This window comes from Hyperoodon ampullatus (genome assembly GCF_949752795.1).
Source record: "Hyperoodon ampullatus genome assembly, chromosome: X".
NCBI lineage: Eukaryota > Metazoa > Chordata > Mammalia > Artiodactyla > Ziphiidae > Hyperoodon > Hyperoodon ampullatus.
The window spans coordinates 107,567,983-107,591,306 of NC_136913.1; the positions used below are offsets into that span (position 1 = coordinate 107,567,983).

The window sequence follows — 23,324 nt, forward strand, 5'->3', positions numbered from 1 at the left end:
GTAAACAGGATTTATAGGTCATAGATTAGTCCTACGAAGTCTTTTCTTGTCTTAAAAAGAATCTTTAAATCTGTGGCTGAAGATAGATTTTGCTAACCCCAGTGCTGTTAAAGGATTCAAGCATGCGATATTGTTGGATCTAAGCATTGAATATGTATATTCTGAGCTTGGAAAAAATGATCACTGAATCTATTTTTCCACAGCAAACACCCTAAGGGAAAAAAGAAAACCTACTTATAAATGTTAGGTAGATTTTAGTAGTACTATAAAATAAAGATAACTACCACTAGAGACCTTACATTTATGGGTTAATATTTAAAGAGTATTATCCCATAGATATTTAAATCACTGCCATCACCACTAATGAATATTTCTTCCAAATGATTCTTATTTCCCCAAGATAGACACTAGCTCTATAAGTCTGGTAAAAAGCATTGGTCATGTAGATTTCATTTCTCTTTCCATTCCTTGTCAACATCTCCTCCGCCAATGGCCCTGGCTCTTCTTTTGTAAAAATAACCCGTTGGCTCCCGTTAACTGTCACATTGGCCTAAAGCCACCAAGGTACAGCCATCTGTCAGAATACGCTAAAAATCAATGAAGATAGTTGCTACCCATTATTCTGGCCTGACTCCTCCACACAATTCTGATTTGTCGTTGTGAGTCGAAGTGGTGATGTTAATATCAGATCCAAGTTCTCCCTGGTATTGAATATCACAGCAAAATCTTTAAGCAGGATTCATTTTGGTGAAGAGATCAGGGAGTCTACAGTAAGCCACTTGGCCAGGTGGAGGAAATAGATGCTCCAACACAGATGCTCCAAAAGTGTTCTAAGAGTAAGTGTAGTAAACATGAGTGGTTTCAGCTCCACAGACATACGCTAGACGTATCCTTTAACTAAAGGCCAACATCTGACAAGTTTTCAACCTCCACTGTTGACAACTCCACCTCCCAGAAGGTAGAGAAAATGATAAGGATATTTGTTTCTCTCACTGACTAAAAAAGAGAAACTGGTGAGTCGAAGGCAATAGAAACCTTTAGAGAAAGCAACCATTTTAGCTGAGAGTTCATAAGTACTTTATGAAGCAAAATCCTAGACTTTAGGAAAGCAGTTCTCTAAAGTGAAGTAGGTATGATTCCACGCCCAGAGACACTCTAAAAAAGGGAGATGAATTAAGAGTCAGCTGGGGAGCTGGGGAGTTTTGCTGACTATTGAAACCAGTGTGCCTGTACTGGGTGCTCTCCATCCAATTTTGATTTCTAAAGAACATGTACTGAGATAAAGGGATGAAAATCAAGGCTAAATAAATATAAGAGGGTGTGGTGAAAAAAATGCCAAGAAGATTCATACCCAAAATGACCCTAAAGGTTGAAAAATACCTGCTAAAGATGACAGAACAGTTTTTGGTGTTGTTTTTTTTTTTTTTTTTTTGCGGTACGCCGGCCTCTCACTGCTCTGGCCTCTCCCGTTGCGGAGCACAGGCTCCGGACGCGCAGGCTCAGCGGCCATAGCTCACGGGCCCAGCCGCTCCGCGGCACGTGGGATCCTCCTGGACTGGGGCATGAACCCGTGTCCCCTGCATCGGCAGGCGGACTCTCAACCACTGCGCCACCAGGGAAGCCCAACAGAACAGTTTTTAAAAAATACGTTTAGAGCAAGAAGAGCAAGGATAGGATAGACATACAACTCATGGAATAATATCGAATGACTGTATCTTTTTTGTGAAAAAGAATGATTCTAGGCTTAAAAGGGTAGTCAATATCATAACCATAAATTGAAGCCTAAGATAGGCAAGGTGTCCCTAAGAAGGCACTCAACTGTTCTAAATGAATTAAAATTACATTGCAGAGTGGTGAGAGGTCTTGTGGATTGGATGGCCCTGTCATAGTTGCTAAAGCTTTGGGACTGTGGTATGGGTGACGTATGTCAGAAGACTGGAGACCTTAGTGTTGGCTTTGGTTTTGAAAAGGGACAGAAAGCACATTGGGTCCTTAGATTAGACAAGGGACATCATGTTGATTGAGTGCAAAATCCTAAAACAGGTTATTAAAAGGATGATTTGTTAACACTTAAGAAAAAAGTAGTAACCGTCAGAAGGCAGCATAAATTCTCTAAGAACAAGTCATGTTAGACGATTCTCATTTCATTTCTATTTTTGATATCATTATTGGATTGGCAGATCAGTAAAAATGTAGGCACTCTCTATCTGGATATCAGCAAGGCATTTGACAAGGTCTCTCATGATATGCCTGTGAATAAGATGGAGAAATGTGGGTTGTATGCTAGTAAAAGAATGCTGCCTGATGGATAAATGTCAACCTGCTGGGAGGTTTCCAGTGGCATGCCACCAAGCTCTGACCTTAATATTATCCTATATAACATTTTTATTAATGACTTACATAAAAATGAAGAAAACATACCTAACAAACTTACAGATGATACAGTTATGAGAGCAATAGAATGCAAATATTGGGTTGGCCAAAAAGTTCGTTTGGGTTTGCAACATCTTATGGAAAAACCCGAACAAACTTTCTGGCCAATCCAATACTTTGTATGGCAGAATTAGAATTCAGCTACATATCCACAGGTTAACAAGATGAAATCAAATTAGGCCAAATCAAACCTCTAAACCTATTCACACCTACATCTTCCCGATCCCAAACACACAATTAAAATACCCACCAACTCTATAATTATAGGATAACTAAAATGTGGCTTAGCCTCAGAACTCGTTTAAAAGTTTTAAGAGTTTAGTTACTTAGTGCTTTCGGTGTGTATCAGTAGTGTTATGTGTTCACCAAAAATGCTGATATTGGAGTAGACGGCATTAAGAGAAACTGTTAGTTAGAACAGGGGAGACATCCGATTGTTGGTCATAGCACAAATTCCTGAATGAGTCAGTCAAGTTGATTGTCTGCTGAGACTTCCATCTAAGGTACATAGATCTGCTCCCAGCTCTTGCTCAGGGGCAGCCATAGGTGTCAATGCTGTTGCTTTTTAAATCACATGATCTTTCTCTCCCCTTAGTCTCAACTGACTGAGAGAATAACTGACAGGGCTTGCCAAGAAACTTAAACACTGCCTGGTACAAAAGGGATGAACTGGGCTAATCAAATTCACTCTCTTAGGTTTAAAAACCTAGAGCTAGCAGGAGAATTAGGCAGGTAGCAATGGGACAGGCACTGAAGGGATAAAGTAAGAGGTGCTGGGAAGTATACTTGGAGTCACATAGTGCAATGAAAACCTGACATTGCTATGAGAAGGCAGAGACTATGTGGTAGACAAAAGAAATATCAAGCTGACGATAAGCTATTGGGCAAAGAAAAAGACAGAGAGTGGCAAAACTGCAGAGAATTGCTGAGTCATATTGGTGCCAGAGATCTATAGGCCTTATCCTTCCTTGTGGGTTGACCAGTATTTCCTGGGTTCCCAGGGAGAGATAACAGTCTTAAAAAGATGTTCTCAATTATTTGAGGCAATTTGAATGACCTCTGCTCCTTTCAACCAAAGAGCCTAATAACCTATACCTGCATTCAACCTTGGCCGTGACACTTCAAGCGCAGTCTGGACAGACTGAAGTGTGCTCTAAGGGAAGAGACCAGGATGGAGGATTTGACACCAGTTCATGTGAAGAGCAAGTGAAGGAACTGAGGAAACATTTAGAAGAGAAGTATCAGCAACAGTGAGGGGCTGTCAGGTGTGAGAGGGTTTTTATTTATTTTGTGAGACCCTAGAACTAGACCTGGGAGGAATGGGTGGAGTTAAGAGGTGGGAGATTTTGGTTCAATAAGACTCTTCCGGTAGTTGTCTGAGATGAAATGGAATGCCTTATGAATGAGTCCATTCCTTATTTTGGAGATATTTAGGCAGAAGCAGGTAACCACTTAGTAGGGAGAGCAAGATTACCTTTAAATTCTATAATGCTTTATGATGTATGAGGCACATTCTGTTACACTAGCTTGATCTTCTTAACAATCTGTTGAGACAGGCATTTTTATTTATTTATTTATTTTTAAATCGAAGTATAGCTGGCTTACATATCCACTGTTTTATTTATTTATTTTTTGGCCACGCTGTGCAGCAGGCGGGATCTTAGTTTCCCAACCAGGGGGTGAACCCGTTGCCCCCTGCATTGGGAGCGTGGAGTCTTAACCACTGGACTGCCAGGGAAGTCCCGAGACAGGCAATTTTATATTCAGGTTTGCAGATGAGGGAGCTGAGGCTCAGAGCGGTATGTCACACAGCTCATAATTAAGTGCCAGGGTACTCACAGAGCTACCTTCTATTGACTACATGTGAAATGAACACTGTAAAGGATATATTTGGAAAATCCTTGCTGATCAAGCTGATGGGGTTTCTAGGTTTTTTAAAATTCAACTTTGTGATGTTGAATATATTTTCAAATGTACTAAAAAGGTACTCTCTCTCTGCTCAGTCTCACATGAAAACTTATGTTCTTCTCTGCGTCTTATGAAACTGAGACCAATTAATACATTCCTTGCATAGATACAGAAGGTCCGTGGGTGCAGTTTGTACAAACATGCCTAGATGTACATTTCAAATAAGAATAGTTTTCTCTTCCCATTTGCCTGAGCCCATTCCCCACCCTCCTTCCAGATTTCCTGTTATTTGGCTTCTTAGATGAAAGAAGTGTGTTTGCTTATCAAGATTGCTAGTTAACCAGATTGGCCCACTGCTTTCTTAGCTATCAGTAGGCCCTGCAAAGGAATTAAAAGAAGAGTGAGTAAATCACCACCGTTAGTGAAAACTCCTTGAAGATATACACTGCTCTCTGCTTCTCTCACTTCATTCACTTCCCTGCCTTTCAATTTAAAAATCAAAAAAAAGGGAACGATACACAAACCTTATCACTAGCACAGTGATAATTCAGTTATCTTCACCACAGGTGCTGACTGCTATTTTACCTCTTGCGAAAGATTAGAAATATCAGTTTATGAAACTATTTAATCTAGTTAGTGATGGATGACATAGAGTTTCCTGGATTTGGGCCATAGTGCCATTAGTTTGTTGGTGGTGACATATTTCTGATGCTATGGCTGGCATTTAAGTTAATATGCTGCTAAAGAAAAATAGTCTTATAATGTGAGTTTATTAGTCTTCCCCTTTCCATTCCAATTCTCAGATTATTGGGATAGAAGTTGATCAGAGTTGACACCAGACATTGCTTATGAAGTGATATATTATACCCACAGTGTTTACACACAAATGTGTTTAGAAAAAGCTTTGGTGGTAGATCTAAAGACGACATATAGAAGACAAGGGGAAGTCCTTCAGTTTAACAAGATAACAGAATACTATGTTTTATTAGTTAATGTTTTTCTACTTTAATAGAAAGTTGTAATTTTTGACTTGAGAGAGTAACTAGAAATGATGAATAATTTCTCAATTAATCGCATCTAGTGCTAAAGTCTATTATGATCAAGGCACGGAGAACTGTGGAGGAGTAGAACTTTAATCACCTGACAAAGACTTGAGGAGGAATCTGGAAACCTAATATATGAAGCAACAGAAAAACAGAGGCAAACTTTTCGCTCAAAAGATCAAACTTCATCCTAAAGGCAGAATCAAGTTTTTGAAATTACACATGGACTTCCGATGGAGCAAATGCTTTTTAAAAATGTTTGAAGGCAACTTACTTTGTCAAATAATCTTAAAATAAATAAAATGTAAACTATCGCTGTTCCTCCAATTGTGTCTGGATTTTCCTGTAATATTGCAGCATCTGAAAACAAGGGACAATTGTCTTTTCCTTCGAGGATACAATGACAGTTTGGGTAATTGCTTGGTTTCCTATGTTTTTTGTGGGTGTCCACCATAGGGGTGTTGATGCATCTGTGGTTTCCTCTTTACACGGGCTTTGGTCTGTGGCTGTGCCTGGATAGATGGTGTGCCTGTGGAGGGGTCTGCCTTTTTGCCCAGGCATCTGGGTGTGTAGCTGTGTGAGTATCTGTGCGTCTCTGCAGATGTCTATACGTTTCTGCACTCAGTGGAATCATCCTGTGCCAATATTTAAGTTCAGTGGGATTGATAATAGCTCAAATACCTGGTCTCCAACGGAATGTTGCTATTCAAGACCCAGCTGTTATGCAGATGAACTGAATCCTGTGTACTGGTTGGGGGAGCTGGAGCGGCTGGGCTGGGCTGGCTGCGGGTAGTCATTGATCTCCTCTGGAGAGAGTCAGCCGCAGGGGGCGGCTTCCTGGCGCAGGTGCAGGCGTGCGGAGGCGGCGGCGGCGGCGGGAGGGGTCTGAAGGTGAACTGGTTGTGTGAGTTGCTCTGCATGTCTAAAGAGGAGAGAAGGAGAAAAACACAAAATAGACACAGACTCTCTCACTTGGCAGGCAGGAAAACAGCACGGCAGACTTATCAGGATTTCAGAATAATATAACCTGTGGGGCGGGGGGAGAGTCTGAAGTTCAGTCTACTTGTAAAAATGTCACTTAACTTACAAAAACACGTGCAGCACGCTTATGAAATGTAAAACATTCACAGTCGCATTTACATGTAAATTCTTCAGGGCTATAGCAGCTCAAAAGTAAATGAGGCCGCCTCACACAATTTGTCATCGTTTCTGCTACTGAACAAATAAATCATCAACAAGACACTGAATTACAGAACAGAAGTGAGCCGATTTCCATCGGCTGCAAAAGTCTCACTTCAGAAAACACCAGTGAAAGGGACAAATTTGTTGCAAGGAAGATCGTTCCACCCTTCAAATAAAAGTATAAGGCCACCTCTGGCTTTCCTCAGGAAAGGATGCCAGCCTGCCTACATGGGAGCAAATCCATACTTCGGAAAAACAGCTCCCAAGTGTGTAACTCAACTGTGTGAGACTGATGTCTCCGCCAGCCCCCCAACTCGGAGTGCTACTTATAAAAGGGAGGCTAGAAGGAGTTTGTTCAGGTTGTTACACATATTTCCACGGCCATGCAAAGCACAGTCCACACTCCACCCCCCTTTGCCACACCTTTCTAGAAGCTCTACCATATTAGCTGCAGCTTAGGCAGCTTATAAACTGTTCTTTCTGCCTGTTTGCAGAGGGGGCAGCCTGGGACAGCGGTCCTCAGACTTCTGTTGTTGCTATTGTTTGGTATTTTCCCTCTGTTTTCCTGGCAGGCACACGTACACACAGTAAGTTAGAATTTGGCCCATGAGAAATACCCCAATTAAACCTCTTTGAAAAGAAATCACTATTGTAGTTGATAACCACCTCTCTTTCACGGGAGAAACATAGTAGATGTCAAGTGATTTCTTGTAACACCAGCACATTCCAGATGAACTTTGTAGACAGCATGGCTTTATCCCACCTCCCAAATGACTGAGAGTTGAAAAGGAGAAAAATGCCACAGGCTTTCGATGCCCAGCAAAGGGCTCAGCTGGTTTGTGCTGAGACTCACTTTGCAGTGGCTGATCACAGAAAAAAAAAAAAAAAAAAAATCACTCTTTTCAACCCTTCCACCTCAAACTTGAATTTTGAAGACACTGGCATCATTTTCGTATTTTAAAACGATACTAGTGCCCCAAGAGCATGACAAATTCTTGGCCGTGTTTTCTAGTACAGGTGGCTCTCCCTTTAAATAAGCTTGCTATATGAAGAACGGAACTGTACAAAAGATAAGGAGTGGTGATCGTTCATTTTATACAAAGAATTCCTTTAGAAAGTCAGCTACCCTTGTATATGTAAAAGGAACTAAAATGCTTCATGAATTTTCTAAATCACCCCCATTACTCCAGGCCCAGCCCAAATCCCATACCCACTAAAAACATCATCACAAGTACTTAACATCTCGTTAATTTTTTTAAACCTCTGGGTTCATCCTCATAACCTTAACCAGAGCATGCTTTCCATCCTTGGGGCTCAAAGAAGCATTGAATGCTGGAACCCAAAACACCTGGGGAGACACTAATTTTGTAGATGAGAAAACTGATGCCCAGAGAATTGCTTGTCCAGACACTTGGCAAGTTAGTGGCATGGCCAAGATCAGAACCCACACCTCCTGACTCTGGCCAATGCTCCGTTCACTGTCTTGCAGATCTTTGTAATACAAGTTCTCTTCCTTAAGATACAGAGATACAGATTCCTCCACATTTTCTGGATTCTTCACTTATGACATACCACCTGCACTGCAGTTATTTGCTTCTATGTCTGCTCCCCTCTTAGACCGTTACAAAGGAATGCAACACAGCACAGTGGAAAGGGCACAGAATTTGCGGGCACGAAAAGCCTGGGTTTGAGTTCTGCCTCTACCATTTGGAAGTTTTACCCCCTCATATGTTAAATAGAGATAAAAATCCTTTTTCCTAATAATTAACTTTAATTCATGTAAAATGTGCTCAGACGTAGTATGTCAGTGACTGTCTTTTGAAGGTAGCAGGAGTATAAAACTTTAAGACTGGAGAATTCCTTGGTGGTCCAGTGGTTAGGATTCCGCCCTTTCACTGCTAGGAGCCTGGGTTCAGTCTCTGGTCAGGGAACTAAGATCCTGCAAGCAGCGCAGCACGGTCGAGAAAAAAAAAAAAGAGAGAGACTGGAATTGACCATAGGAATCACCTAGTTCAGCCCTCCCTCATTCCCTCTCCATTTTACAGCTGAGGAACCCAAGGCTCAGAGAGGTGAAGTGATTTGTTCAAAGTCATTCGCCTTGTATGAATTTGCCTGCCTACGTCTGATGATTCCCAGCCCAGAACTCTTTGCATTATACTACTCCAGAAAATAAATGACTCTCTTCTCTGACTTCAACACTCACTATTTTTATCATAAAATTGGCCTCTGAGTTTGCAATTTTACAACATTCCCTTGCTATTCCATGTTTTTGTCCTATCTCCCCAAAGGGACAACATGTTTCTTAGAGCAAATCACCTTCTACCTTTCTTGAATGCCACATAAGATTGAGCATACTGCTGGGTACAGAGTAAGATCCCTAAAAGTTTTTATTGATAGAAAGGTGTTTCACTGGTCTGTGGGACCTAGAGAACCACCCTTAAGGTTCCCTTGGCTCTTTCATTCTGATATAGCCACTGGATTTCTAGACAGCTCATAGAGCACAGGTTTCCCCCTTGGAGGTCTCAGTGACATCTCTCCCAGAGCCATGGGGAAGGACAATGATACCCTGAAGACGGTGCTTAAAATCATGCCCTCCAAGATGTGAAGAGAGCGGCAGTGACACACTCTACAGACTTGTCACCTAAATACGTGAACTTAATGATGCAAGGAAGGGAAGCAAAAGGTGGGAGCCCAGAGTTAGAAAGAAAAGGAATCAGTTTTAGGTCTTGTGTTCAGAACACCTTCCAAGCAACACGTGTGACATCTACTAGCCTAATGAGTAGGTGTTTCTGTCAGTACAGTTGTTCGAAAGAAAGAAAGTTCCTGTTCGGTACAATTGTTCAAAAGAAAGGATCACTCATTATCATTTGGATTTACTGCTTGTTGGATTTCCTCAAAATCTTTGCAACTCCTTTCTAATTATGAAAAATGATAAAAATTCTACTTCATTGAAAAGTACAATCATTCTATTGTTATAACATATTATATCATTTCTTCCACAGGTAGTACTGCTTTGTATAGTCATTATGATTATATATATCGATTATATGTATTGAAAACATATATTTTGATTATATATATGTATATTTTTATTTATATCTATTTTATTGTCTATTTTTGTTTCCACATTTTAAATATGCAGAGGTTTCCCTACTTGCTAATACTGTCTTTAAAATTCAGAATATTGGACTGAGTGGAATATATCCGGACCTTAAGCCTTTATGAAATGTAAATCATCTCGGCTTCATTCTTTTTTTCACCTCAGGAAGAAGATGGGGAATGCACTGGTTCCCTCCCAAATGAAGTAATTTAATCCTTGGGCTCCATGAAATGGGATTTCTCAACATTAAATACTAATAAAAACTACATTAGGGTTCCGTGTCAGGAGCTCTAGAACACCAGTTCCAAGGGGTTAAGAGTCACATGCACTCACTTCCAAATGTATCTGGCAACCATACGTTTCTGTGCCCAAGAGAGAGACGCAAGGGAGAAGGGGGGAGTAGTGATTATGCGAATATGGGTATCCAGACATACTTATAAAGCTTTCTGAAAGTAAATTAAGCTTTCAGATGGAAAGGTCTAATTCACATAATATACTTGGATGGGAGTCAGTTTCAGGTTTAAGGTCCTAAAATAACTTGGAAAGAAAATCTCTCGGGGGGTGGGGGGGGTACGAGTCCTCCAAACTCTATATCCAAGGCATTTTAGGTGTGGCAGAGCTGTTAACTGAAGTATAAGCCTTCAAAAAAACATTATCCTTGTTGTCAAAAGGTAAGTGGGAGAAGAAAGTTTTAATGCATAGACTTCTTTTTTTCTCTTTTTCTGCAAATAAACCTTCTTCTGGATCATGTGTTAGAGAAACTTTTCACCAGAAATTAGAATATATCTGCCCAGAAACACTGTGTGGGAACTTCTCAAGGTATCCGCCAGGGTGTTTTACCCCTTTCATTTCATTAATACATACGGTCAATTCAGCTATAAGGTGATGTTTACATTTTGAAAATTCATTGCATATCACAAAATCATGCATGGGTAAGGGGCTTATGGGAAAAATGGGGTTTGGGCACAATACCTGAATGTGCTTGTGAAAGTGGGTGTCAGAAGGGTTGCAACTTGTGAGTTATTGTGAAGTGGTGGAAGGAGGGTTATCTGAATCAGACAGAAAGTTCTAACACCAGATGTGGATGGGCAAGGCTTCTAATACATGTGGTGAACGAAGATAGCTGGTGGATGTTTCAGATGTAAGCATGTGTGCATTTTGTGTATTCCTCCATGGCTCTATCTGCTGTATGCAGTTTCCTGCACTCACCTAGTATTTTTAACAGATGGAATCGCACAAATGCAAACATGCAATTTCTCTTACGTTCAAATTGTTCTCAAATATACCAATAGAATGGGAACAAATTAATGTTTTCAAAAGATGCACTGTAGCAGAACTGACTGTACAGGCAAAATAACTTTCAGTAGGCGTTAAAAAAATATTGTCATTAATATGGTAAAGTCAAATAGATAATTTTTCTTGAACAATTTGACCAAAGTGGACACAGGCCTAGTTTTTTAAACTCCATGTACTTAATTAATTAATTGATCATTCTTTTCTATAGTGACACTATGACAATACCCCCCCAAAATATGTTTTTTCCCAAAGTCACTATACAGTATACGTTGCAAAAGGGGGCGCATATATTCCTATAGTTCTAGGAAAAGGTCACAGAAGGTCAGAGAACATGTCTGTACTTTCTCACTTTAGTCTTTGTTTCATTACCCCATTGGCCAAAGCAGGGATAGCTCCACAATGCTTTGACTGCAATTCTGGAATTGAAAAAATGTCTGAAAATGGAGTTTTCTTTTCTAACTCATTGGTGGGAAAACCTAACCAGAACTGATATGAGGATATTTACAGTCTTTATGTATTTCATTTAGTGAATTCTCCTACCTTTAGCTACAAAAATAGTGATGCATTTTATTAAGAGGTGCTGGCCCACATCCCAGTCCAGGGGTTGTACAATAGACAGTATATATTTATGCCATTGCTTTTATAAAGTCTGAAAAATTCTAAATTCTGAAACAAGTGGACCCCAAAGATTTTTGGATAAAGGATTATGGGGCTGTATTAGTATTTAACCACCTCTCTGAACTCTTATAAGGTACAATTAATTAATACTTCTGAAGACCTTAGTAATCTACATGAGCAAAGAACATCAGGGCACCAAGGGTTATGGCCATAACTACTTATGTCAAGTCTCTTGAGGCCAATTGTAAGCCTTTGGTTCCTTGGGTTGGTTTTCTGAGCTGTTCTCCCTCCCAGGAAGGAGAGGGGATATTAAAAAAAACAGGTTTAAAAGAAAGAAGAGAGGTTTATTAGTAATATTAACTATTCCTACTAATTCTAAATGTATCAATATATTACTACTTTATAGTAATTGTCACAAGGAGCTTTCACAACCGGTGAGGACATAGTTTATACATTTGCATGTTATGGCTAATATCCATTAACTTGATAGTGTTCAGGGATCATCAAATTAGTCTTAAGTGTATCTAGCTGTGGACATTTCTGTTCTTAACCTTATAATTATTATTAGAGGCTCAAAGAATTTGAAGGTAAGAAAATTGCTTTTCCAAAGAAAATTGAACAAGTATACCTTATTACTCTTCTGGCTCAAATAATACTGCCTTAATATTAATATGCTAAGAACCTTTAATAAAAGCAGATTCACTAGTTAAATAAACCATTAGATTGAGAACAGAAATAAAGTCTATTACATAGCTAATGCTTAATAGGTATTTGTGTATATGTATTGGCATGTGAATGAGTGAGACATAGAAAACAACAGAAAGAGGCAGAAGGAAAGAGAAACAGAGAGAATTCGCAATGAAAGCAGATGACTGCAGGAGAAGAGTCACAGAAGCCCTGGGGGGAAAGCCAACAATAATAAATTATAATGTTATCCAGTTTACATGGTTTCAATTGGGTTTTGGATTACTGCCCTCTGCCTGCTCCTGAGCCCTGCAGTGTTTTGTACTATCTTTGAGATTGTAAAGTCCATCCCTTTGAGGACTTTGAATGGTCCTCTCACTAAGCCAGCAAGTAAGAGAGTATGCTCTATTAATTTTTGTCAGTTAAGTTGATCTTCGTTACAACCACTAGAAATAAAGGTCAACGGTGAAGCACCTACTATCCTTTGACATGTTTGTGCTGAAACACATATTTGCACTTCAGCCTCTCCATAAGCTGATGCTTATCTTCAAAGGATGTGCTAGTCTACCTCCAGAAAATCTAAACTTTCTATCTTCTAGGTCTCATTAATCTCTTTTCCTGTTTTCCAGTGTGTTGTACAAGCATAACAAAGAGTTAAATATCCACAAGGCAGCCCTCCGGCAATCCATTTCTCCTTGTCTCTGTTTTTGGGGGAACCCAACTGTGCTGCATGCTGTATTGGCTTTACATAGTGCAATTAGCCAATCTCAGACATAATAGTCAATATTCCTGCCAATAAATGCCTGGTCTGTTAACTCAGTCAACTCTCTGACATAGATTAAGACAAACAAACTAGGACTTTACAACCAAAAAAAAAAAAAAAAAAAAAAAGAGAGGGCTGTGGCTAAATGCTATTTTGCTTAAATTACTAATGTAAATGTTTAAGCTATCTGATTTTCTTGGTTGTGAAAATACAAGAAGGATACATCTTTGTTTATGTTTTTAGAGTAATTTGGCAATGTTAAAAAAAAAAGAAAAGAAAAATGAAGCCAATATATTTATTACCTATTTATTTTTCTAAGCAGAATGGTAAAGAGCTCTACTTCATGGCACAATTTGAAATTTTAAATGTCAAATTCTAATTTTTTTTTTTTTTTTTTTTTTTTTTGTGGTACGCGGACCTCTCACTGTTGTGGCCTCTCCCGTTGCGGAGCACAGACTCCGGACGCGCAGGCTCAGCAGCCATGGCTCACGGGCCCAGCCGCTCTGCGGCATGTGGGATCTTCCCAGACCGGGGCACGAACCCGTGTCCCCTGCATCGGCAGGCGGACTCTCAACCACTGCACCACCACAGAAGCCCCCAAATTCTAAATATTAATATATGATATTAACAATTAAAATTAGTGGTCGGCCAAAGCCTTTTTTCACTATGGTCTTGAAGGAAACTCTGTTATCCATTATGTATGAAACATGAAATAGATAATTGCCCTGTTTTATCTTATGCTGACAATGATGCTGTGGCTTCCATTATTAGTCAGTGAAGTATATCAAAAGGAAAATATAAAAAAGTAATGATCCTTAAAAGTTCATATTTAGTTTATACTCAAACTAAAGTCGTATGTAGGTATTTCAATTATTTTCAGTCCCCAAGTTCATTATTTATTTGCAAGTAGGTAATGGAGGGTTATGAATTAATTGACAGTGAATCATTTAATAAATTAGCTAATAACAGATATTATAGAATTTGACAAAGTTTTCATTTTCAGAGCTTCATTTTTCATTAGATTATTAAAAATGGTCACCCTATATTTGTTCAAAAAGCAATGGATGAAAATCATTCTAATGTCATTTATGAAAATAGAATTCTGAATGTTTGAAGCACAAATTAAGAAAACATTGTGACTGTGTCTAAAGCTCTAAGAAAAATATTTTTCAAACTACCATATGTTAAATAATGAGGGCAAACTATATTGAGTAATAAAAAACAAAAAGCAAAAGACAAAAAATTCCTAGAGGATAAAAAGAAAGCATGGAGAACTAGGAAAGGCTGGGGAAAGTTTTAGCCCCTCCACCCCAAGCTTTTCTTTTCAAAAAAAAGACTGAAGAAAAAGTTCTTATTATTAACCATTAATAATGTTACATTAAACACCATCTAACAATCATTGCCTGGCTATTTGATGAGAAAGTTCCCCCATACCCTGTAGGTTCTCCCCCCATGAACAACAGGGACCCATGGATGCCCAGTGGAGTGGTGGAGAGGGGTTCCAACATCTATACTTGGAGACTGAAAACATACGTAGTCTCCACCAGGGACAATGGGAAGAGACAGCACTGTTATGGCAGTATTTACAAGACCCAGATGATTCTCAAATTTCACCCATGTTTTGGTCTATTGCTCTAACTCAGCACTTCTCTGCTACAGGATCTAAATAACCAATGTTTTGCAATCACCTGTTACTACAATAGAGGACTAAAGTTCACAGACAATTTATTTTAAAAATGGTAGATGAAAGTGAATTCAAGGTGATACCTCTAATACACTCTGAGTTACATTTGGATATGCTTTCCTGGATGGGAGAAAAAGGGGTGGGGCTAGAGTTAGTGCTAGTAATTGGGTACAACTCCGATCCCATAAACCAGTTCCATATCACATGCTTGTAAAATGAGTCTATGCATATCATAGGGATGATGAAAGTTTGGTTATTCTCACCCCCAAAAAAGAAAATGGGGAGAGGGGAATTGGGAAAAAAATCTTGGCATTCTCACAGGAGTGTTTTATACATGTACATGTTATTCAAATATATTGGAGCCAAAAAAAAGGAGAATTGTGATATAAAACACTACTGGCTTCCATCAACTATTCTGCAGGATATCTTTTGGATTACTGAGGGAATCTCCCAAAAGGTATGGCTGAGAAGCAATAGTTCTGCAGGAAGGAGAGTGTATGTTTTATTTCTGTCATGCATTCAAGCGTTGCATCTACTTGTCATATATCAAGACCCAGGTCTGAATCATCTTTATAGCTCCCACACACTTAGCTCATAATTTTATTCAATACAGCTTTATAATTTTGTTTGCAAATTTAATTAATTTGAATGAATTCAAAATTTTAAAGTTTGAATTCAATTAAATTTATTTTTAAAAAGCCAATTATAGCCACTATGGTGGGAGAGTATTTGATGATGACAAATACCTTATTTGACTGAGTTTTTCACATTCCTACCAGCTGTTTTGGCATTGTGTGGGCACAGCCTGTATCTGAAGCTTTCTGCCTGAAGTGTTCGGAAATGTTCATTGATTAATTCACTCATTATTACAAATTTTCATTTTCTTGTTTTTCAACATGTTATTTTAGTGAGACGTTAAATAGAGTTAATTTTTGGAGAGGTGCCGACATTAAGACCTATTACTAAGCCTGCCTTATAAACTTTGTTTATGCTAAGCTATGCATATTTAACTCATTTTATTTTTCCTTCAAATTCTGATTCATTCCCTCAATTACATTACTGCTTATCTCCCTGGACTCCCTCCAATTTAACTAGGTCTTTATGGTTCCCCAAACAAAATGCAACATTCTGGATGAACATCGCCCAGAATACAAAAAAGTTATCTGAAAAATTCTTTTGTAATGATGTCTTTTCACATGTATCCTCAAATTATGTATAGATTGCACTTGAGACTTCATTAACTGGAAGATGGCTAATAAAGTCATGAGAAAGTGGCTCAATTAGGAAATATACTGATATATTGGTATAGATGTGTCTGCTAGTGGATCAAGTGAAAGGTCCATCAAAAATAAGCAAATTAGTGAAATCTATTAATATAACGTTAGACTTGAATGAACAACTGGTGAATTCAGACAAGTTCCTCCCAACTCTCACCCACTGAGATTTAATGTATAGATGCCTTAGGAAAACTAAAAAATTAACTTGTCTCAAGAGGAAGAGTGTCAGCCTGCACAAACAGAAGGAAAAATGAGAACATATGTTGAGGAAACTATGAATATCTGAGACTGCAGTAACAAATAAATATAAATGGTAATCCTAGAAATTAAGAAAAATATTTCACAGGTAGTGATTGATCAGTGTTTCCTTTAAGAAAGTATCTTAAGCAACTTAATTCTTAGTTAAGGTCATTTAAGTAACCTTTTTCAAACGGTACTCAGGGGAAACATTTTATGTATGATAGATGAGATGCTGAGAGGGACAGAGGATTTAAACACACATTGCTTATGTGAAACAGTTCTCAAAGAGACCTCTTGTAGTGCCTGAAATCAGTGAATGAGTGCACAGAAGCTCCTTCCTGTGTATTAATAAGGGGGGTCTGCACCAGGCCAAACTGCAGTGGGATCTGGGTTCATGGTGGGGTGTGATGACAACCTGGACTTGACTCAAGTTTGCTTTGTCAACTGCAAGTAAGCACTACAAAAGATATTAAATAAAATTTGAACACAGGCATGTGTACATGGCTCCATTTGCCTCCCTTGTACTTCATGAAAGCAAGCCTTGATTTGGTGGTTGGTAGCCTACACAGAGTGAAATGTCTAACGGGGGAAAGAACATAGTATTACAGGATTGTTGTCTTTTGTACTCCCAGATTCATTAGCATTTGGAAACAGCTTATGTAAAGCATAATTCTGTGACTCAGTCATATCATGCAGGGTAAATGTCCAACCAGCTCCCTGATCTTCAAGTTCTTGCTATGGCCACACTAGGGAAATGTCCCCTTATCTCTCTGCACAATACAAGTTCTAGGTGTTTCCCATTTATTCCCACTTAGGGGATTTACATGGGCAAATTGGGCCACAGTATACCACAGGGCCTTCTAGTAGTAATCATAAAAAGTCAGGTGCAGGTCAAGGTATAGAAATAAAAGGTCAAGTGTGAACCACTATTGAAACATACTTTTTTGGGGGGGACTTCCTTGGTGGCACAGTGGTTAAGAATCCACCTGCCAAGGCAGGGGGCACGGGTTCAAGCCCTAGTTCAGGAAGACCTCACATGCCCTGGAGCAACTAAGCCCGTGCACCACAACTACTAAGCCTGCGCTCTAGAGCCCGCGAGCCACAACTACTGAGCCCCCAAGCCACAACTACTGAGCCCGTGAGCCACAACTACTGAAGCCCGCTCGCCTAGAGCCCGTGTTCCGCAACAAGAGAAGCCACTGCAATGAGAAGCCCACGCACTGCAACGAAGAGTAGCCCCCACTCACCGCAACTAGAGAAATCCCGTGAGCAGCAACGAAGACGCAACGCAGTCAAAAATAAATAAATAAAATAAATAAATTAAAAAAAAAGAAATACACTTTTTTTTAAAAGTAGGGCTCATATCTTACGAATATGTTATTACTGCTTATAATGTTCAAAAGAAATGACAGAGGAGCCAAGTAAGAGAGGGAATTAAACCTAATTAGTATGGAACACCTTTCATTCAGTAGCAGAAGACAAAGGAGGGGGTGTTTTGGTTTCATTTGTTTATTTTCAATAAGGTGAAACAAGTATAGAGTACTTTCTCTACTACTCATCTACTTATTTAGAGAACTCAATCTGCACATAACTTGTTTAAATTTGTAAGTACATCCTGACATTTCCAAATGACACAGACATTAAGATGAGATCAATCTGAGTTTAAATCATAGCTCTGCCGTTTACTATCAGTTTGATGTTGAGCAATCAAACCTTTTTGAGACTCTATTTCCTTATCTGTAAAATAGGGATAGTACTAAACATCTCTTAATGTTTTTGTGAAAATTAAACGAGGTCATGTGTATAAAACACTTAGTAGAGTACCTGGCACATAGTAACCACTAAATAATGTTATTAAATGAATGATCAGTTATTGAATCCAACAAAATCTATAAAATTCAGGCACTAGCTAGTAAGTAACCTAAGAAAAAAATCTATCTGATTCTAAGCTTTTTGATTATTTAAAACTTCTCCATTATAGTTAAAAAATATTTTACAATTTTCACACGTTTCTTATTTTCTTCCCAACGGTTCTAAGAAGCTATTATTGAAATCATGAGTCAATATAAGAACAGTTGAATCCTATCCTTTCCTCTTCCTCCAAGTCACACCAAACACTCTCTATTGATTAGCTTTATTATGCTCTCAGTCCCTTTTATTTCAGATAACAGACTCTATTTCTAAATGATAACACCTCAGGATTTTAACATTAGAGCAAAGGATGTGAAGAAAAACCATTTTCATGAATACAACATTAGTGCTTTGTATTTAGGAAGCAGCTTTCACCTGCATCTCTCAAAGACCTTCAGAATATTATCTGATGCTTTATTCACTGGGCCAAGCTGCAAACAAAACTGCCTTTCAATGAAGTCCGTCAAAGTACATAAAACCCCATGAGGGAAGGAACTGTAGATAGCTGGTTAAAGTGTCAAGAATATTCAGAGACATTTACAAATAGTATACACGAAAATATCAGCGAACAAACTATGACTACTACTTAGAAGTATGGGGTCCCATAGGTATAGCTTTCATTGTAAATACATACACAGGAACTTTGCTGTATTGGCACTGAGACCAACATCCACTTTATATGCTAATGATATTTGATCAATATTGTAACCTAATTTGGGGTAGATGACTTGATATATATACATATATATATATATATATATATATATATATATATATATATATAAACATTGCATATTAATGATAGTCCCTAGTACATATAAAAAGCATGGGTGTCAGACCAGAATTGTATGCCAAGTACTTAGCACAGTGCCTGGTCCTCAATTAATGTTAGTTACCAAAATAATTATTACTGTAATTATTATCATTATGAATTTAGATTAGGAAAATCATTTTCTTTAAAAGGATTCAGTGAAAGCTTACCTGTATTCACATAGTTGATGCTGCTGCTAAAATATGTACCTGTGAACTAAGAAGGAAAGAAAAATTCACCCCCTTTCTCTCTAGGAAGAGCAGCTCAAGATGGAGAGAGGCATGGCTACTTGCACGTTGAGACCTCTTCCAGCCTTCTGACTGGAATCATTTACATTTGTCACAGAGACTATGGTTGTGGATATGTCATTAAAACACATGGGTAATTCTGGGGGGGAGGGGAGGAGAGACTGTATCAAGTGAAAGCCTTTTTATAATCCAAATGAAATAACTGACAAAGAATTTTAATCAATTGTATTGGTGCCATGAAAACACAACATTAGTCTACACACATTCCCTGTGGAGATACCATCAGCTTCATTTACTGCTTCTTAGGGTTATTATTTTTGGTCCTCTATACTCTATTATTGTACCTTCTTGTTCACATAACTAATACGTTGTGAAATTGGACTATGAAAAAAATGTTAAGAATGTGGGATTATGAAAGTCTTCTGAGGCGATGAATAATTTCCACTTCTTTGAAGAAAATGCATTGTTTTAAAGTCATATATTGTTCCGCCTTTAGAGATGACGAATATGAGGCTAAATGAAGTAAAGAACCTGGTCCAAGGCCTTGATACCATAGTACTGAACTAACTCCATTAGCTGCCACTCAGCCATCTCTCCTGGGATTCCAAGCAAATCACACCAACGGTGCTTCTATCACACTTGCCATTCATATTTATTGCAACCAATGAAGATAAAATGCTGTGACTGAATTAGCTATGTAACAACTCATAATGAAATCTAGGTAGTGGGTTACTCTATTTGTAAACCCAGTTCAGTATGCTCGTTCACACATCATTAAGTTCTTCTTTTTAATTCTCAGTAGCAAACATCCTCATTTCAGAAGTGTCTATATAATTTACGTGATCCTTATTAACAGTCTTTAACTTAGTTGGTATATGATTTTATCCGAAGTTGATCCTGAAAATATCAGAAGAGATTGCTTAATGGGCTTGCTTTAAAAAGACAACTGAGCAATTTATTTATGTTATTTTTCTTCCTGCATGTTAAAACCTAATCATATTTATTAATGAAATACTATGGCTCTAAAATAAATTCTTGTACGACTGGCACTCATGATGACCATCTCTCTACTTATGGAGAGTACAAAATTGGTTTCAAACACATGCTATTAAAATAAAATGGATTTCCTTCAACTACGAATCACATGTAGGGATTTTCGCTTACTAAATATGTGTTAGAGTTACAACAATGGATAATCATGAGGATGGCTTAAGTTAGGGTAGTTCAAGTAGCAACCCTAGAAGTAGTACCACTACATGTCACTCAGTAAAATAGCTCTAACGGTTGGCTATATTATACAAATCCATAGTGTAATGCTTCATGGATATGTCAAAATCTAAACTCTAAAAATACTAGGGATATTAGAGGTGGCTTTTGTTTTTAAAGAGGAATTAAACGTTATTTTATATTTTATGGATTTTAGTAACTTGTTATGCATCAATTAGTGTATTCTTTATAACACAACCATTCTAATGTAATTTGTATTGCACTTCCATTTGAAAGACCTGAAAATGTAAAAAAAAAAGAAAAGAAACCAAAACACAACATTCTCTAACACCATATACAAAAATAAACTCAAAATGGATTAAAGGCCTAAATGTAAGACGAGAAACCATAACATTCCTAGAGGAAAACATAGGCAGAACACTCTTTGACATAAATCGTAGCAATATTTTTTTGGATCTGTCTCCTAAAGCAAAGGAAATAAAAGCAAAAATAAACAAGTGGGACCTAATTAAACTTAAAAGCTTTTGCACAGCGAAGGAAACCATCAACAAAACGACCTACTGATTCAGACAACCTACTGAATGGGATAAAATATGCGCAAATGATATGATCGATAAGGGGTTAATATCCCACATGTACAAACAGCTCATACAACTCAACATCAAAAAAAACAAACAACCTGATTTAAAAATGGGCAGAAGAACTAAATAGACATTTTTCCAAAGAAGAAATGCAGATGGCCAACAGGCACATGAAAAATGCTCAATATTGCTAGTCATCAGGGAAATGCAAATCAAAACCACAATGAGGGGACTTCCCTGGTAGTCCAGTGGTTAAGAATCCGCCTTCCACTGCAGGGGGCATGGGTCCGATCCCTGGTCGAGGAACTAAGATCCCACATGCCACAAGGCAACTAAACCCATGTGCGGCAACTACAGAGCCCATGCGCCACAAAGAAGAGCCCGTGTGCTGCGATGAAAGATTCCGCATGCCGCAACTAAGACCTGACGTGGCCAAAGATAAAATAAATAAATAAATATTATTTTAAAAACCCACAATGAGATATCACCTCACACCTGTCAGAATGACTATCATCAAAAATAACACAAATAGCCAACATTGGTGAGGATGTAGAGAAAAGGGAACCCTTGTACACTGTTGGTGGGAATGTAAATTCGTGCAGCCACTGTGGCAAACAGTATGGAGGTTTCTCAAAAAAGTAAACATAGAACTATCACACGACCCAGCAATTTCACTCCTGGGTATATACTGGAAGAAAACAAAAACACTAATTCAAAAAGATACACGCACCCCAATGTTCATAGCAGTATTATTTACAATTGCCAAGCTATGGAAGCAACCTAAGTGTCCATCAACAGATGAATGGATAAAGTAGATGTGGTATATATACACGATGGAATACTACTCAGCCATAAAAAAGGAAATTTTGTCATTTGCAGCAACATGGATGGACTTGGAGGGTATTATGCTAAGTGCAATAAGTCACACAGAGAAAGACAAATACTGTATGATATCACTTATTTGTGGAATCTCAAAAATACAACAAGCTAGTGAATAAAACAAAAAAGAAACAGACTCACAGATACAGAGAAAAAACTAGTGGTTACCAGTGGGGAGAAGGAAGGGGGGAGGGGCAACATAGGGGTAGAGGAGTAAGAGGTAAAAACTATTAGGTATAAAATAAGCTACAAGGATATATTGTACAACATGGGGAACATAGCCAATTTTTTATAATAACTATAATTGGAGTATAAAAAGTTGACAAATTGTGAATCCCTACACTGTATACCTGTAACTTATAAAATATTGTATAGCAACTATACTTCAATTAAAAAAAAGCAAAAAACAAAACCAAAAACAAACCCCTAATGCCCTAAACATTACAACAAGTTTGTTTATCCAGGAATCCAATGAGCAGAAGTATCAGAACAACATATTTTTCCTAAAAATTACTTTTTAAATGATTGTTCATTCTGTGAAGCAAAGGAAACAACCCACAGAATGAAAAGGCAATCTATGAAATAGGAGAAAATATTTTCAAACTATATATCAGATCAGCGGTTAAAATACAGAATATGTAAAGAACTCCTATAATTCAACAACAACAAAAAATCTTATTTTAAAATAGGCAAAGGAATTGCAAAGACATTTATCCAAAGAATATATACAAATGTCCAACAAGGCTACAAAAAGATGTTCACCATCACTAATCGTCATGAAAACGCAAACCAAAACCACAATGAGGTATTGCCTCATACCCAGTAGGATGGCCACTATCAAAAAACATGAGATAATGAGTGTTGGTGAAGACATGGAGAAATTAGAACTTTGTGAACTGTTGATGGGAAGAATGTAAAATGTTGCAGTGCTATGGAAAACATTATGGAGGTTCTTCAAAAAATTAAAAATAGAATTACCATATGATCTGGCAATCCCACTTCTGGGTGTACATCCAAAATAATTGAAAACAGGATCTCAGAGAGATATTTGCACACCCGTGTTTATTGAAGCATTAGTCACAATAGCCAAAATGTGGTAGCAACGTCAATGTCCACTGGTGGATGAACTGAAAAGGAAAATGTGGTATATACATGCTATGGAATACTATTCAGCCTCAATAAAGAAGAAAATCCTGTTGTATGCTACAATATGAATGAACCTTGAGGATATTATACATGAAATAAGCCCGTCACAAAAATACTGCATGATTCTACTTATATGCAATATCTAAAGTAGTAGTCAAACTATTAGAAAATGAATGGTGGCTTCCAAGGGTGGAGGGGAACTGGGGAGCTGTTCAATGGGTATAGAGTTTCAATTCTGCAAGATGAAAAAGGGACCCACTGCAAAACGATGTGCATATAGTTAACACAACACC

The 23,324-nt window shown here is 38.1% G+C and overlaps 1 protein-coding gene across 3 annotated transcripts in view; it reads right to left on the reverse strand.

The window, feature by feature from the left end:
- Window positions 1-23,324, reverse strand: part of TENM1 (teneurin transmembrane protein 1) — a gene marked incomplete at both ends in the record, with an annotated part of 582,495 nt that overhangs the window by 347,040 nt on the left and 212,131 nt on the right. For all 3 annotated transcript variants that reach the window (XM_079727499.1, XM_079727498.1, XM_079727497.1), the window contains one exon: window positions 6,066-6,306. In XM_079727499.1, the coding sequence (XP_079583625.1) occupies window positions 6,066-6,306 (241 nt within the window). The remainder of the gene's footprint in view (window positions 1-6,065; window positions 6,307-23,324) is intronic.